This window comes from Phyllobates terribilis, unplaced genomic scaffold (assembly GCF_046119375.1).
Source record: "Phyllobates terribilis strain yellow unplaced genomic scaffold, ASM4611937v1 Scaffold_3__8_contigs__length_932513732, whole genome shotgun sequence".
Taxonomy (NCBI): Eukaryota; Metazoa; Chordata; class Amphibia; order Anura; family Dendrobatidae; genus Phyllobates; species Phyllobates terribilis.
In genome coordinates this window covers 323,444,606-323,463,301 of record NW_027362763.1, presented here as the reverse complement: position 1 = coordinate 323,463,301, position 18,696 = coordinate 323,444,606, and the positions used below count along the sequence as shown (strand labels likewise).

Below are 18,696 nucleotides of genomic sequence, written 5' to 3'. Positions count from 1 at the left end.
CATCTGGGACTTCCACAGGGACAAACCTCCCCGGTCACAAATGTTTGACCTTATGCACCTAATCCAGAAATGGCTGCAGCCAGAGACTTGTTGCCCAGCCTAGATGGTTGAGAGAGTGGTCATGGATCGGTTTATCTACTCTCTTCCAAAGCCGATTCAGTCCTGGCTTGCCAAGGGAGATCCCCAAAATGCAAATGACCTGGTGGGCCTAATGGAGAGGTACCGGGCGGTGGAGGGTTCCCTGAGTGGTCAAGCAGGGGTTATGTCACCTTTCTGGGGTTCCCAAAGGGGGGATGGCTCCTAAAAGAAGGGGACTAAATCCTCACTGTGTGGGCATCCAAATTCCCAGGAGGCCGCTGAATTGAAGCTGGGTAATCAGTCGCATTCCATCCTCTGTTGGAGGTGTCATGCCCCTGGCCATATAGCCGCCCGGTGTTCCATGAACTCTGAGCCAATGGACTGCAACATAGGCCAGCGTTGCTCCTATTTGGCTTACTCTGCCTGCAGCGCAGTTCCTCAACATGGCAAGGGCCCTGAGGCATGCTCACTGTCTGTAAACGAGGTGCAAGTGTCTGGACGGTTGGACTCAGGAAGTTTGGTGACTCTGATAAGGGCCACACTTCCTCATCGGCTTGGTCCTGGGAAGGTGGTTGCTGTCCAGTGTATCCATGGGGATGCTAAAAACTATCCCGTGGCCAGGGTGGATGTAAACACGGACCGTGGCACCACAGCTCAGGAAGTGGGGGTCGTTAAAGACTTGTTGCACCCGATAATAATCGTCTGGGACTTTGCATTATTCTGGGACATGTGGGGGAAAGAAGGGACACCTGGTTGCTCGGACAACAGCCAGATCAGATTGGTGGAAAATGAGGATGAGGCAGCATCCCCTGAGGCTAACATCCCTGAGCTGGAGGTGTCCGAGGGAAACTTTGGAACTGCCCAACTCAGGGATTTAACTCTTAAAGGGGCATTTGATAATGTGTCTGTACTTAACGGTGTTACTCAAGATTCGGGAGGTGACACTAGATATCCTTACTTTGCTGTCAATGGGGGGTTGCTATACAGAGTCACCAAGGTGAGAGGGGAGCTCATCGAGCAGTTGCAGGTTCGAGGACCATACAGGCGTAAGGTGTTAGACATGTCCCATGCACATATGTTAGGTGGTCATCTGGGGGTAGAAAAAACAGGAAAGAATCCTCCAGAGGTTCTATTGGCTCGGCTGTCACCGAGAAATTATGAATTATTGTAGGTCCTATGCCACCTGCCAGCTGACCTCCCCAGGGCACACTTCTGTAGCCCCTTAGTGCTGTTACTTATCATTGAGGTGCCGTTTGATTGCACAGTCATGGATCTAGTGGGGCCCCTGGTCAAGTCTGCCAGAGGGCATCAGTATATCCTAGTAGTACTCGACTATGCGACACAGTATCTGGAGGTTGTGCCCCTACGAAACTCCTCCTCCAAGTGTATAGCCTGGGAGTTGGTCCATATTGTTTCTAGAACGGGGTTGCCTAAGGAGATCCTAACTGATCAAGGGACCCCATTTATGTCAACTGTGATGAGAGAGTTATGTAAAACTCTGCAAATCACACAACTACTGACCTCAGTCTAACATCCACTGATTGACGGCTTGGTGGAAAGGCTCAACAAAACCTTGAAGGCCATGTTAAAGAAGGTCATAGAGAAGGACAGCCGAGACTGCGACTGCCTACTGCCGTACCTTATTTTCTCCATCAGAGAGGTACCACAGTCCTCTACTGGGTACTCCCCTTTTTAACGGTTGTATGACCGACACCCCAGTGGACTCCTGATGTAGCAAAGGAGACATGGGAGGCAGAGTCTAAACCCTACAGGAGTGCAATCAAACACGTGGCCCAGATGCAAGAGAGAATTGCCAGGGTGATGCCCATCATGATAGAACACCTCCTCAAAGCATAAGAGGCACAATCTAGGGTGAGACACTTCAACCCTGGGGATCGGGTACTGGTGCTGGTACCTACAGTGGAGAGCAAATTCCTGGCCAAGTGGCAGGGCCCCTATGAAATAGTTGAAAACGTTGGTGAGGTCAACTATGAAGTCCACCAGCCAGGGAGAAGGAAGCCCTGATGCAGTGAAAAAGAACGCAAGTGAGCGTTCAAAACGAATCTTGCTCCCCTACCCTGTCTATGCAACCTTTGTAATTTTTGCAAGTTTTTAATGGATGAAAAATAAAAGAAATATTTTACCAAACGCTGGAACAACTATCCCTTTTTTTTGAGAAGGAAGTCCTACCAGGTGAACCATGTCAACTTGATTAAGCCATGGCGAGATAGGGAGCCCGTGGAAGCTCCATGTTTGGTGGCGGAGGCAGACGCTGATGTGAAAGAGGTTAAGGTGGCAGAGTCTCTGTCACGTGCCCAAAAGCAACAGTGTAGAGAGTTGCTACATAGGAATAGAGACCTATTCTCAGAACTACCCGGTTGTACTCAGATCATAGAGCATGAGGTTGTTATGGATCCTCATGTCCGGGTAAACTTAAAGCCGTATTGGATTCCCGAAACCCGCTGAGAGGTGATCTCAAAAGAGGTGAAGCGGATGCTTAGCCTGAGAGTCATTGAAGGGTCCAAGAGTGACTGGTCCAGTCCCATAGTCTAAGCGCCAAAACCAGATGGCGTATGGCGCTTTTTCAACGACTATAGGAAGCTGAATGAGGTCTCGAAGTTTGACGCCTAACCATGCCTTGGGTAAACCAGCCTGGACACTCTAATGAAAACGCCTCCTGTGCCTACCTCAACCGCAGCCGAGTGAGTACAAAACCCTACAATATACACACATACATAATCGTACAAATCTTACATCTCTTTTATTCCACTGTTCATCACTAAACTGCTAATATTTAGGTCACTTTCCTAAACAGCAATAATAAGGACCCTTGAAGTAAGTTTCAGGCACTGCTCACTTCTGCATCAGGAGATGAGAAGCACTCATGATGTTGTGTCTGCCATACCTGTTGAATGTAGACAATACCTTCAAGTAAATGCAATATCTCATCTGAAGTTTTCCACAAAGTAATCAATCTCATCCATACCTGTGACCATGATTGTTCTTATGTTTGCAGATTTAAGTTCGTGAAGAACTGGTCTTGTTTCATACTTGAGTTTATTTTCCATGATCAAAAATCCTAGGAACTGAAGCTCATTTTCTACATCTTCTCTGGAAAGAATAAAGTTCTTAAAATTAACAAATGAATTCTGAGATCATTAATTGATATTTAAGAGATACCTACAGTATATATGTTATAGTGTACAACATACATGCATTACTTTTACAGTTAGCTGGCTATTATTTCACCCTATTATGTGACCATGGCCAATGTAAAAGGGCATTTGCTCCTAAGGGAAAGGGCTGGATTATCATTACTGTGAAAATTGGTACAATGAACAGTGGAATATTTCTGGTATTCAGTAATTCATACCAACCAAAAGTGATCCAAGGAAGGACAACTAGTGCATTATCCACAGGGTCACAGGTGCCCAAGACTTACATATGGACAAGGATAGCAAAAGAAAACTTGTCTAGTCTGATATCACAATTAAGTTACTGTGCACACATTGCTGCAAAAGAAAGCTGGTTTTGAAAGAAAGGGGCTGCGTATGGGCCTGCTTAGTTGCTGACAACTTAGTATGTCCATGATAACCTTTGTCCACCATTGAAAGTGTCTACAATGGGTATGTGGGCATCAAAATTAGATCATTGTCCAGTTCTGCTGAAAACCTGTGGACTAGACTTAAGCAAAAAATTTCAGATACCCAATGTCCAGCAGCCACGTCAGAGTGCAGTTAACCTTCTCTTGCTAGCTCCTCGGATTAGTAGGTCCAGCGCAAAGTCATCATGGTGATGTGACACACGCATGACATTGTACTGAGGCACCAGAAGGGGCATCAAGAATGACTATTATTGTGGTTGCTGGACCAAGGACCTGCGAATCTTTTTGCTCAATTCTAATGTGGATGTAACACATATCACTTGTAATATTGTAGTAGACCAAGTATGCCTCTTCGTGGCAGCAATATTCTCTAATGGTAGTGGCCTGTATCAAGAGAAAAATGTTATGGCCTTCATGTAAAAGATTGGTCATGGAATTATTAATCACCAGCGGCAGGGGGGTTCTAGAGGTTTCGGAAACAGTAAGGGAGGATTTATTAAGGCCACTTTTTATTAACACCACTTTTTGGTAGGCAAATAAGGGCTAAACAAGATTTATGATTTATAACTTGCTAAAAGTTCGAAAAAAGTCACACTTTCACTCCATTATAAAATGGAGATGTAAAAAGTAGAACATCTTCACTAGACAAAAATTCCACTCATGATAACACAGCCTCCTAATTGTTTAATGGGTTCCCTCAATTTCCAAGATGTGTGACGTTGTTAACCCAATCAATATGTTTTACAAAATGTCTGTATATCTGGGTTCTGATGAAGAACTGCATTTTTCCCTAAACTGAAACTGCTTTAACCACTTCGCACCAGAGCCTGTTTTTGCTTTCGTGACCGGGCCAATTTTTTCAATTCTGACCACTGTCACTTTATGAAGTAATTACTCTGGAACGTTTCAACGTATTCCCCTGATTCTGAGAATGTTTTTTCATGACATATTGTATTTCATGATAGTGGTAAAATTTCTTCGATATCACTTGCGTTTATTTGTGAAAAAATCGGAAATTTGTCGAAAATTTTGCAATTTTCAAACTTTGAATTTTCATGCCCTTAAATCAGAGAGATAGATCACACAAAATAGTTAATAAATAACATTTCCCACATGTCTACTTTACATCAGCATAATTTTGGAACCAAATTTTTTTTTTGTTAGGGAGCTATAAGGGTTAAAAGTTGACCAGCGATTTCTCATTTTTCCAACAAAATTTACAAAAACATTTTTTTAGGGACCACATCATATTTGAAGTCACTTTGAGGGGTCTTTATGACAGAAAATACCCAAAAGTGACACCATTCTAAAAACTGCACCCCTCAAGGTGCTCAAAACCACATTCAAGAACTTTATTAACCCTTCAGGTGCTTCACAGGAATTTTTGGAATGTGGAAGAAAAAAATTAACATTTAACTCTTTTCACAAAAATGTTACTTTAGACCCAATTTTTTTTATTTTCACAGGGGTAACAGGAAAAAATGGACCCCAAATTTTTTTGTGCAATTTCTCTTGAGCGTACTGATACCCGATATGTGAGGGAAAACCACTGTTTGGGCGCACTGCAGGGTTCGGAAGGGAAGGAGCGCCATTAGACTTTTTGAATGTAAAATTTGTCTGAATAATTAGCAGACGCCATGTTGCGTTTGGAGAGCTCCTGATGTGCCTAAACAGTAGAAACCCCCCACAAGTGACACCATTTTGGAAACTAGACCCCTTAGGGAACTTATCTAGATGTGTGGTGAGCACCTTGAACCCCAAGGTGCTTCATAGAAGTTTATAATATTGAGCTGTAAAAATTAAAATTTTCACATTTTTCCCACAAAAACGTTTTTCATCCCATAATTTTGCATTATCATAAGGGTAATAGGAAAAGTTGCACCATGAAGTTTGTTGTGCAATTTCTCCTGAACACACTGATACCCCATATGTGGAAGCAAACCACTGTTTGGGCGCACGGTAGGGTTTGAAAGGGAAGGAGCGCCATTTGACTTTTTGAATGCAAAATTTGTTTGAATAATTAGCGGACACCATGTTGCATTTGGGGAGCCCCTGATGTGCCTAAACAGTGGAAACCCCCCAAAAGTGACACTTTTTGGAAACTAGGCCCCTTAGGGAACTTATCTAGATGTGTGGTGAGCACCTTGAACCCCAAGGTGCTTCACAGAAGTTTATAATATTGAGCTGTAAAAATAAAATTTTCACATTTTTCCCACAAACACGTTTTTCATCCCTTAATTTTGCATTATCATAAGGGTAATAGGAAAAATTGCACCATGAAATTTGTTGTGCAATTTCTCCTGAACACGCTGATACCCAATATGTGGAGGCAAAGCACTGTTTGGGTGCACGGCAGCGTTTGAAAGGGAAGGAGCACCATTTGACTCTTAGAATGTAAAATTTGTTTGAATAATTAGCAGACACCATGTCGCATTTGGGGAGCCCCTAATGTGCCTAAACAGTGGAAACCCCCCACAAGTGCCACCATTTTGGAAACTAGACCCCTTAGGGAACTTATCTAGATGTGTGGTGAGCACCTTGCACCCCCAGCTGCTTCACAGAAGTTTATAATATTGATCCGTAAAAATAAAATTTTCACATTTTTCCCACAAAAAATGTTTTTCATTCCCTAATTTTGTATTATCATAAGGGTAACAGGATAAATTGCACCATGAAATTTGTTGTACAATTTCTCCTGAGTTCGCCGATACCCCATATGTGGGGGAAAACCACTGCTTTGGTGTACGGCAGGGTTCGGAAGAGAAAGGAGCGCTATGTTGGCTGGGATAGGCAGCAGACACCATGTCACATTTGAAGAGTCGCTGACATGCCGAAACAGCAGAAACCCCCACAAGTGACCCCATTTTGTAAACTACACCTCTCAAGGAATTCATCTAGGGAAGTAGTGAGTATTTTTTAATTTTTAAATTTATACCATTGGGCAGTGAAAAAAGCATAATTATATTTTTACCACAAAAAAATGTTTTACCCTCATATTTTACATTTTCACACAGGGCAATGGGTAAAAATGGTGCCGAAATGTGTCACGCAATTTCTTCTAAAAGTGGCAATACACCATATGTGGCTGTATCGTACCGCTCAGCCATACGGCGAGATCTGGAGGGGACGGAGTGCTATTTAACAACTGGAGAACAAATTATTGTAGAATAGGCATTTGGATTTGGGAGCACAAAATTTTCTGAATTTCTTTTGGGGGGCAAGGGACATTTCGCTTTTCCAGAGCCTTTCTGCTACCAGTAACTTGGAAGTCCCTTATATTTAGGGACTAGCTTTTCTTGAGGACCGAGTTGAAGCTTTTATTGGGAACATTTTACATAACATTTATCCGGCGCTCTAGGCTGAGCACTTACATCGGGGTTTCCATCTAAATTTCCAAGTGATGTAATTCAGATGAAACCCCTGCCGGATCCATTCACTGTAATGAGGCAGCAGAGTTACTCTGGACTCCATCTGGCCTCTGTTTAGCGGTGTCCTTTTTTTCAGAAGTGCACAAAACTGTGGCCAATCGCACTTTTATGCACGCCTAAAACAAATGACACCGTGGGATCCCAGGCTAGACGGCGTCCACAGTGGCCTATATCTGCCTCATTACAGGGAATCTTCCGTCATGGGTTCCGGCTGAATCACGTATTTCAGAGATTTACACGGAAACTCTGGTGTAAGCGCTCAGCGCAGAGCGCAGGATAAATGTGAGCAGAGCCTTACTGCGATCTTTGGGAGACATAATAAACAAATCAGTAGCAGGTGAAGAATTGGTTTTATTTATTTTTTACGCCATTCCTAGTGTGATATAACTGATTAGATTACTTTATTCTTCGGGTCGGTGCGATTACAGAGATACCAGATTTATATCGTGTTTTTATGACTGACAGCTGTCACACACTAAAAGATGCTTTTTTTTGCAAAATCTAGTTTTTGCATCACCATATTTTGAGAGCTATAATTTATCCAGATTTCAGCCGACAGAGTCATGTGATGGCTTGTTTTTTGCGGGATGAGTTGACATTTTTATTTGTACCATTTTTGGGTACGTGACATTTTTTGATCGCTTTCTCTTCCGTTTTTTGGGAGGTAAAATTAACAAAAATAAACAATTCAGGAATTGTTTTTTGAGTTTTTTTTTTTATGCCGTTCTGCGTGTGGTAAAAGTGATCAAGCAGCGTTATTGTTTGGGTCAGTACGTTTACAGCGATACTACACTTACTGTATTTTTTTTTATGTTTTGGCGCTTTTACACAATAAAACAATTTTATAGAAAAAAATATTTTTTTTGCATTGCTTTATTCTGAGCGCTATAACTTTTTTATTTTTCGGCTGATGGAGCTGTATTGCGGCTTTTTTTTTGCGGAACAAGATGATGTTTTCAGCGGTACCATTTTTATTTCTATTTTGTTTTTTGATCGCATTTTTTTCCACTTTTTGTTTGGTGATATGATGAAAAAGCATATTTTTTTGGTCCGTTTTTTATTTATTTTTATTACAGTGTGCACAGAAGGAGTTAATTAGTGTGACAGCTTTATAGCTCGGGTTGTTTCAGACGCGGCGATACCAAATATGTATACTTTTTTTGGTTTTGCAAAAATATACGGATTTATTGGTTTAATATTTTATTTATTTATTTTTATTTATTTTGTGATTTTTTTTTTTACAGTTTAAAAACTTTTTTTTTACTTTTTTTTACATTTTTACTTAGTCCCTGTATGGGACATTAATTTTTATTTTTCTGATCACTGATCTCATGTAATTTAATAGACATGTATTACATTACATGATATCTTCGCTGACTGTTTCACAGTCATAGTCTCCTGCCTGGCTTCAGCTGCAGGCTAAGCCAGGCAGGACACCATATATGGCAGATCTGGAGGCGGTCATGTGACCTCCAGCTGCCATAGCAACCCCAGGTCCTGGAAGTTATCAGGGGTCGTCGGAGAGGTAAGTAAGACGACCCCCTCTCCTCCTTCTATCTTCTATATGCCGCGATCACTATAGATCGCGGCATATAGAACAAAGCAAAGGGTTAACATCACTGGGACCTGATCCAATCAGGTCCCGATGATGTTCCCTGTCAGAGCTAACGCTCTGCACCGGAATCGCAGCGCTTGCAGGACCCTGGGGGTCATGAGCGCTGCGAGACCACCCACCGTTTTTAAATGTCGGCGCTGCACAGAGCCCAGCAAGCGCCGACGTTTATCTACAGTGGGCAGTCGGGAACCGGTTAATGAGGGAGTATAAATCCACTGTAATCTGTGAATGCTCCTATTAGTTAAACTACACAATAATTTTGTGTTTGCCAATTTTCCAAGTACAATAGACCCGCACAGGTAACATGCTGCCCTAATTTAGAGTAACATATTTATTGGTAGATAGTATTAGTTATTTTAAAGATGTGAACAACCTATTTGTAGAGTGTAGCAAACACTGGCATTAAGCATACAGTTCATTCATTGAATATTGTTCCCTTTCTGTCATATGACAGTCATATGAACTAAACATTTTCTGTTTATTTAGAAAAAGAGGAAATAGCTTAGAAAATGACTAAGATGATTTTGCAGTGAACTGCATTTCCTGGAATCTTGCAAGTTTCTGAAGAGCAAACAATAACAGTAACTGATTAAAACATTCCTGTTCATACTGGCTGATTATCAAAAAAGATCATTCCCGATAATTGGCCCATGTAAATGCAGCTTTATATTCATTTACACTGGCTAATAATCAGGAATGAGTAAAGATGAGAAGACCGATCTGCTACGGATGTCTTCTAAACAAATTTTATGAAATTCTCCCCTCCCCATGAATTGAAAATTTGATTATCATGAATAAAAAAAAAATCTGTCACCATTTCACATAATTCTGAATACTGCAGTGGACTTAGAGCAAGCTGATGATGTCAGGCCTGGCCTGGCCGTGCGGGCTTCCCTATAATGCATTGCATCAATCTTATCACATGGTGTAGTACAGCCAATTAGGGGGTGTGTATCCCATCCAGTATAAAAGAAAAGTGCTCACCAAACAACGCCATTTAATGCTTTTACAGCATAGGGATAGGCAGTCAGAGTCTACAGCTCATTCCACATAGGCATAGAAAAAGGCCTAAATCTTATTTTGGTGTACTACTGAAGCGCATTGAAAATTGGAGTGATAGTCTCAGTCTGTGAATAATAATCAAAAGATTCAAGTGATATAAAAAGTTGCTGTACTTGAATTAATGTGACTGTGAATTGATTGATCGATTGATCTTTGATATACAGCATCTGCAGTTACAGCATCTTAATGACATTGTTTTATTCTTTATATGCTGCAAACAAGGAGGGCAGTTTAATTCCCCGCTATTATGATTTTGTTTCTGAAGAAAAATCCTGAAAGCTATGCTTTTGTGTCATAGAAAGTGTACTTCCAGGTTTGTGAGACGGGCAAACTATAATTTTAGTTTATTTTTATTTTATTGTTTTAAAGACACGTGTGAAAAATCTCCACAACAAACATCTCCAGAAATTTAAACACACTTGTCTATCTCACAAAGTGTGTTTGTTGTAAATATATATTATATATATATATATATATATACAGTACAGACCAAAAGTTTGGACACACCTTCTCATTTAAAGATTTTTCTGTATTTTCATGACTATGAAAATTGTACATTCACACTGAAGGCATCAAAACTATGAATTAACACATGTGGAATTATATACTTAACAAAACAGTGTGAAACAACTGAAAATATGTCTTAGATTCTATGTTCTTCAAAGTAGTCATTTTTGCTTTGATGACTGCTTTGCACACTCTTGGCATTCTCTTGATGAGCTTCAAGAGGTAGTCACCGAAAATAGTTTTCACTTCACAGGTGTGCCCTGTCAGGTTTAATAAGTGGGATTTCTTGCCTTATAAATGGGGTTGGGACCATCAGTTATGTTGTGCAGAAGTCTGGTGGATACACAGCTGATAGTCCTACTGAATAGACTGTTAGAATTTGTATTATGGCAAGAAAAAAGCAGCTAAGTAAAGAAAAATGAGTGGCCATCATTACTTTAAGAAATGAAGGTCAGTCAATCCGAAAAATTGGGAAAACTTTGAAAGTGTCCCCAAGTGCAGTTGCAAAAACCATCAAGCGCTACAAAGAAACTGGCTCACATGAGGACTGCCCCAGGAAAGGAACACCAAGAGTCACTTCTGCTTCTGAGGATAAGTTTATCCGAGTCACCAGCCTCAGAAATCACAGGTTAACAGCAGCTCAGATTAGAGACCAGGTCAATGCCACACAGAGTTCTAGCAGCAGACACATCTCTTCAACAACTGTTAAGAGGAGACTTTGTGCAGCAGTCCTTCATGGTAAAATAGCTGCTAGGAAACCATTGCTAAGGACAGGCAACAAGCAGAAGAGACTTGTTTGGGCGAAAGAACACAAGGAATGGACATTAGACCAGCGCAAATCTGTGCTTTGTTCTGATGAGTCCAAATTTGAGATCTTTGGTTCCAACCACCGTGTCTTTGTGCGACGCAGAAAATGTGAACGGATAGATTCTACATGCCTGGTTCCCACCGTGAAGCATGGAGGAGGAGGTGTGATGGTGTGGGGTGCTTTGCTGGTGACACTGTTGGGGATTTATTCAAAATTGAAGGCATACTGAACCAGCATGGCTACCACAGCATCTTGCAGCGGCATGCTATTTCATCCGGTTTGCGTTTAGTTGGACCATCATTTATTTTTCAACAAGATAATGACCCCAAACACACCTCCAGGCTGTGTATGGGCTATTTGACCAAGTAGAAGAGTGATGGGGTGCTACACCAGATGACCTGGCCTCCACAGTCACCAGACCTGAGCCCAATCGAGATGGTTTGGGGTGAGCTGGACCGCAGAGTGAAGGCAAAAGGGCCAACAAGGGCTAAGCATCTCTGGGAACTCCATCAAGATTGTTGTAAGACCATTTCCGTTGACTACCTCTTGAAGCTCATCAAGAAAATGCCAAGAGTGTGCAAAGCAGTCATCAAAGCAAAAGGTGGCTACTTTGAAGAACCTAGAATATAAGACATATTTTCAGTTCTTTCACATTTTTTTGTTAAGTATATAATTCCACATGTGTTAATTCATAGTTTTGATGCCTTCAGTGTGAATGTACAATTTTCATAGTCATGAAAATACAGAAAAATCTTTAAATGAGAAGGTGTGTCCAAACTTTTGGTCTGTACTGTATATATATATATATATATATATATATATATATATATATTTTTTTTTTTTTTTTTTTGCACTCTTCCTTGTTGTAATAGTCCAATATTACAACCCATGAACACCATCGGCACGGCAGGCATCAGCCACCAAAAAGGGATAATTTTTGGACCATTTTTACTATTTAATTAGCCTAAAAAGTCTGATACTGCAGTATGCTTATAAATAGGTTATTGATTACTACAGGTTACCATTTATTTTCACCTAGCTACAGAGGTTAGAGTTACTTAGACAATAATAAGGCTGTGTTTGCATTAAACAGCTCAAAAGAGGTTCAAAGCAATCATAAGAGAAATCAGAGTGTTATGCACATATTTTCCAGGTAACTAGAGATTTTGTAGTTTTAAGATTGGCTGCAAATTTTTCTTGCCGTGAATCAAGTTTTTGGGGAAAATTCGGCAACACATGCGAATTTGAACTGCAAAAGATCCACTTTGCTTTAAGAATGAGTTTTCTTAGGTACATTCATTTCCTGATTTTCAGTCTGGCTACTGATCACACAATAAACCATCAAAATGATCATTTGACAAATGAAATGATTTTTAAACTTATTTAAAAAAAAGTCATCACTCGGCACCACACAGTTCTGTGTAAATAAGATGTAGTGCCGAGATTAACCAAGAAAGCTTCAAACAATGATCAGAAAAAAACATAAAATGGATTTCTTCAAAACAGATGTAATTTTAATCAGTACTGCAAGGCCAATATAGCCATCTCTGTACTATATTTAGCAAAATATTGCTGACAGGTTCTCTTTAGCACGAGGAGTGGGGGTCCCTGCTCACAAGCTTACACTCTGGAAGGAGTAAAGAAATAGGGTAGACAGACGCAAAGCAGAAGTTCTAATTGCCCCCCAACAAAAAAATAAAATATTATTTGGTGGGGTCACAGAAAAGTACCAACAGGGAATCCCACCACATTATACTCCACACACACAGTATGATGACAATAGACAATACTGTACCCTTCCCCACCCCCTGGCAAAGTACGGTGACCCAAACACAGTATGATGCCCCAACTGTTACTCTGACACAGCCCTCCACACAGTAAAATGGCCCCCAAACAACCCTCCAAACAGTACAATGGCCCCCACATAGCCCTGCAAACAGTATAATAACCCCCATATAGTCCTGAAAACAGTATAATGGCCCCTCACATAGCCCCTCAAAGAGTATACCCCCACATAGCTCTGCAAGCAGCATAGTGACCCCCCCAACACCCTGCAAACAGTATAATGATCTTCTACATAGCCCTGCAAACAGTATAATAGCACGCCACATAGCCCTCCATACAGTATAATGACCCCCGCATAACCTTCCAAACAGTATAATACCCACCACATATCCCTCCAAACATTGTGCCCCACACATAGCCTTTCAAATATTATAATGGCCCCACATAGCCTTCCATATCATATAATGGGTCCCACATAACCTTCCATATCATATGATGGGTCCCATATAGCCTTCCATATAGTATAATGGGCCAAACATGGCATTCCATATATCATAAGGCCCCCACATATCCTTATTTATAGTATAATGGCCCCCACATAGCATTCCATATAGCATAATGGGCCCCACATATCCTTCCTTATAGTATAATGGACCCCACATAGCCTAAATGGGCCCCACATATCCTTCCATATAGTATAATGGGCCCCACATAGCCTTCCATATAGTATAATTGGCCCCACATATCCTTCCATATATAATGGGCCCCACATAGCCTTCCATATAGTATAATTGGCCCTACATAGCCTTCCATATAGCAAAATGGGCCCCACATAGCCTTCCATATAGTATAATGGGCCCCCCATAGCCCTCCATATAGTATATTGGGCCACACAGGATAATTGGCCCCACATAGCCTTCTACATAGTATAATTGCCCCCACAATGTACTCATTGATTTAAAAAAAATACTCATCACTCCTCGTTTCCCCACTGCTTTGGAAAGTGCGATACCTGGGGATGGGGGAGCAGCATTGGCATAGCGGCCGCATGGTCTGCCTCACTGCCAGCCATCATTCTAATAAATAAGGGTATTCATATAACGCTGTATGAACCGGTCACCAGCCACTATCTGCATAAGTACAAATACAAAGTGCATGGAGGGTGTGGAAACAGATTAAGAGCAGATTCTGAGGCAAATGTAGGAAGGCAGAATTAAGAAGTTAGAATTCCTTTGTCATGTGATAGGTCAGTCTAAAAAAGTTGTGTTTTTAGGGTGCCCTTAAAATTGTTGACTCTGAGGATTATCCATATTTTCTGCGGTAATTCAGTCCAGAGAACTTGTGCAGCATGAGAAAAGTTTTTGAGATGGATGTGGATGTTCGTATTTTAAAGGATGTTAGTCTTAGATCATTAGCAGAACAGGTAGAGTGGTTGACAAACAGAGATGAGGGTGGAGATGTATGCAGCACAGCACTGAGGAAAGCTTTGTGGGGAAGAGTGATGAATGAATTAGAACCACAGTAAAAGTTTTTGCTATTAAAAATGTCAGATTCTTGAGACATTTTTTGAGACATAACATTCTGTAAAGTCAATAGTTTCTGTTATTTAAAAAAATAGCTCAAAGAAATAACTAAAAGGATTTAGCAGTGAAGTGCATTTCCTAGACTATTGTGAGTTTCTGAAACATGTCTAACTGTCCAAAGTGCTGACATCCTGATCAATCCTGATTAGAGACAATCGGATCTGACAAAAAAAACCCTTTGCCTGTTTGCATGGATTTTACTGGAAAAATTTTATCTACAGAGAAGTTACTCTCCTCAAATTTAATGTCTCTTATATGTAGGGGCTGGCAAGTTTCAGTGGGGGGGGGGGCAAGCACACACCACTGACCCATGCGTAGTGCATCTTTAGCCAGTTTAGCGCTGCCTTGCCTTTCTTATAGATGTGGCTGAGGTAACCTTTAAAAGATGAGACTGGTCATATCGTTTTCATGTTGAGATGCTGAACCAATGTAAGGGTATGTGCATGCAACCTCTTTTTCAGGCGGATTGCGGCAGTCACCTCCCACCTGAAAAAAACGCCACAAACCGGCCGCTGAAAATAAACTTAGTGCACAGCAATGTAAAACGACAATGCTGTACATGTTCCATCTTTTGTTACTTCTTTTAAGAAGTAGCACGCTCAGTTACTCGCAACTATAATAGAAAGTCTTGAGAAAAGACACTGGTAGCACAAAAAAATGTGGCTGCTTCAGGAAAAAGACTACAGATTTTTTGGTGAAGCGGCCATGCCACCTCAAATAAACCATTGTTTGCAGATACCCTAGATACGAACACTAGGCTACAGCAGTCTGCAAACACGGAATACAAGAATCACTCTAAGGCCATGTACAGATAGCCATATATTTTCTTGTGCAAGAGAATTGGGCCAATTATCCAAGTGACACTTTGATAAAAGTCTGTTCAGAGTGTCAGCATAGAGTGGTCCAATTCTCTGATGAGAAAATCTGAGCACACTGAAGAGAAGATGGATAACAAAATTTCTCCATCTTCTCCATTGTGTCGGTGCGAGTGCAGTCCAATGATATTCACGCACTCATTGACTTGCATGACCGAGTGCTATTTGAATATCAGAGCAAACTCGGACATGTAGCAATTTTTTCCTTGGGCAGGGTCTGTCTGAGGAAAAAACTCGACATATGCACGACCCCATACACCAACATTGATCCAAATGAGATCCTATTTTTTTTTTTTTATCGCATTGCACTTGGACGGATAATAAGGCGTCTGCACAAACTTTAACACTACACAAATAACAATGTGATCTGATCACAGAAACAAGCTTATTACACTGATACAAATACGGGAATACAAGAATCATGTTTACTATACAGAAATGGCAACAAAACCAAGTTTACTATATTGATAACAGAACAAAACCAAATCACAATTAAGTGATTTGAAAATTGCTGTAATTAAAAAGGATGCACCATTTTAAGAAAAAATGCAAATGCTATACTGAGTCGGAAAAAAATATATTTTCATTCAAAGAAAAAATAATAAAGAAATAAAAATAAAATGGATTATCCAGAAACAGCATACAAACTACATTCTATTGTGTCCCCTTCTTTTGTTCAGTAGAATATAGACAAATTTGTAAATGTTGTGCGTGGTGTTACAAAACATTTAATCGCCACTGTACTTAAACTGTATTTTTTTAAAAAGTGTGATTACTTCTATCAGGCTGTTGTGATGCCATTTTCCTGGCGATTTTAGTAAACCGGAAGCAATTGGTTGTAAGCTATAAGGACAGAAATTGTGCTTGACATTGTTTTATCACTTTATGTGTTAGTTTTCAATATTTGCTGGGTCATATGTTTTGCATATTTTGTCACGGGTAGTTGAATGCTATAATATGTCTGCTTGTTATCTGCTAAATAATGTATAGCACATGTACAAGAAAATCAGGCATGTGAATGGGGCCTAAGGTAAACAGAAGCATAGAGCTACCCCTCCAAAAAAAAAAAAACGGATTCAAAAGAAAAAAAGTGCTTAAAGCTATTTAGAAATATAAATGGAGCCTGTCACCAGTTTTTCAATCTCTCAACAAATGCCCCCACCGTTATCTGCTCCTGTGCTGCATTACACAAAAGTGTATATGGTCTCCTGACTGCCACTGTATACACCCCCAAAAAACATTTGAATTGCCCCCATGCTGTATTTAAAGGAGCATCCTCCAGTCCAATGGGTGTCCTCGAGATCTAATTGATGTAGATGACTCATTCTGTGTCATCCACATAGTGCAAAGAAATCCTGTGCCTGTGTAGTAGCATTGTCAGTCCGTGCATTTTGCTCTGCCCTAGTATGGGTGCAGCAAAGCACATTATGGTGCATTCCGTCTCCAGTGAAAGCGTACCTGGCTTGGGATGCCGATGTTACAATGAGTCAGTCACAAAGTTAAGTGATTTTTGATTCAGAAATATTGATGGCTTGCTTTTGTGTAATTATGAAGCAGTCTGGCAGCTCTCCTATATCTATCTCTCCCTCTATCAATTAATTTTCTGTATTTTTATTTTTTTCCAACATGACATGCATTTCTTTTAATTCTGCGTCAGGTGCAGTGGGCCTAACAGGCCCAGCTTACACATTTTTGTTTCCCCCTCCTCTCCAAGGCGGGAGGGGATTCAGGCCCTCCCAGTACCTTCCTATCTTTAGGGCCTGCTTGAAACCCCCCCACTAAGTTTTACTGCAGTACTTGTGGAGAGCAGGTGTGACCTCGGTGGCCTCTCAGGCTCATTGCGCCTGAAGGTTCTCACTTTTGAAGCTTCATACTTTCCATTTTTTTTTCTATACAATTAATTATTTTTCTCGTTTTATTAATGAATAATGAAAAGTTTGTGGATATTTCATAGAAATAAGTAGGGTTTTTTTTAACAAATAAAAGGATTTTCTTAGAAATGGCCTTTCAGGCACATTGCACCTGCACACGTAATATTAATCTCAGATATGACAAAATTTGATAATATGATCTGCCAACCTTGCTTTTCTCTCTGCCAATGTGTTTCTTCTGCTGAACTTTTAAAGTCTGAATCTGAGTGAATATGACTCCAGTAGCATCTATGTGCCTTGCAAATAAGTTTTTTTTTACCTAATTTTAATGTATAGTAATAGTTATGTCCAGAAAACTGGAGGCTATTTGGTGGTAGATGTGAAATGTGGGTATTTTTTGCTTTACTACGTTTATGGTTATTAAATGGTTTTTTTGCATCTGATTTTGTGTACTCTCTTTTAATACATCCCTATGAAGGTCTTTGATTACTATCAAATTCTGCGATCGCAAATCCAAATGCCCCTTCCCTTCTGAGCCCCAAAGTGTGCCTAAACCACATTTAGCATCCACCTTTAGCATACACATGTTTGGCATTTCTGTAGCTATTAGAGCCCGTTTAATTTACGAGGTACATGTCTTCAGAAGCACGAGCTGGGCACAATGTGTATGCACACTACAATGTACTGGGCACTACAAAATACTGGGCACTGCAATATCCAGGCACTTCAATGGCAGATTTGCAATTTTCAGTCAGAAAGATCCACTACTGCTTGTTTCTAGAAAATCTACATGAAGTTAAAATCGTCACTACACCTGTAGATAAATTCCCAGATGTGTGTAATTTGCAAAATGGGGTCACTTGAGAGGGGCTATGAATTTAAAAAAATGGCCTGGTCAGGAATGTGAAAACATTTGAACATTTCTGATAAGATTTTGGTACACATAGCAATGTTGGCTGAATGCCAGGCTATCGGCCTTTATATATACAATAACCTGGTTCCTGCATCTGAATTATTATTATTTATTTATTTACTTGTAAAACATACAATAAAGACTACATAATAAGAAGTTGGTTCTACAGAAACATTTAAATGTACTTACCTTTTCAAAGTATTCACATTAATAGCTTCATTTGATTTGAAATCCTTAAATGCAACGCCAATGACACGGAAACCTTGCATCGTATAATGGTCGAGGATGCAAGAAAAATTGTCTGGCACTGTATGTAGAATAAAATGATTATACTGATTGTATACAAACACATCTTTATTTTGCTTTGTCTTTTTCTAAATATGTTCTAGAACTATAATATTTTAAGTAGCTTTAGATAGAAAAACATGATGTTGAAAATTCCGAGAGAGATGTAGAATGAGGAAAACCCCACTTAATTTCTGCCTTGTCCACCAGATACTGGATTTGAAAATTAATCTCCCCACTGTACCCTATTTAAAGCAGTTGTCTGATTTTGGTTTGGTTCCT

At 40.3% G+C, this 18,696-nt stretch overlaps 1 protein-coding gene across 1 annotated transcript in view; it reads right to left on the bottom strand.

Moving 5' to 3' along the window:
- The window catches only part of LOC141259323 (probable cation-transporting ATPase 13A5), a 417,702-nt gene that overhangs the window by 153,709 nt on the left and 245,297 nt on the right, over positions 1–18,696 (bottom strand). Inside the window, exons 17-18 of the mRNA XM_073675081.1 lie at positions 18,319–18,436; positions 3,065–3,189 (exon numbers count right to left, since the gene is read on the bottom strand). Coding sequence (XP_073531182.1) covers positions 3,065–3,189; positions 18,319–18,436 — 243 coding nt within the window. The remainder of the gene's footprint in view (positions 1–3,064; positions 3,190–18,318; positions 18,437–18,696) is intronic.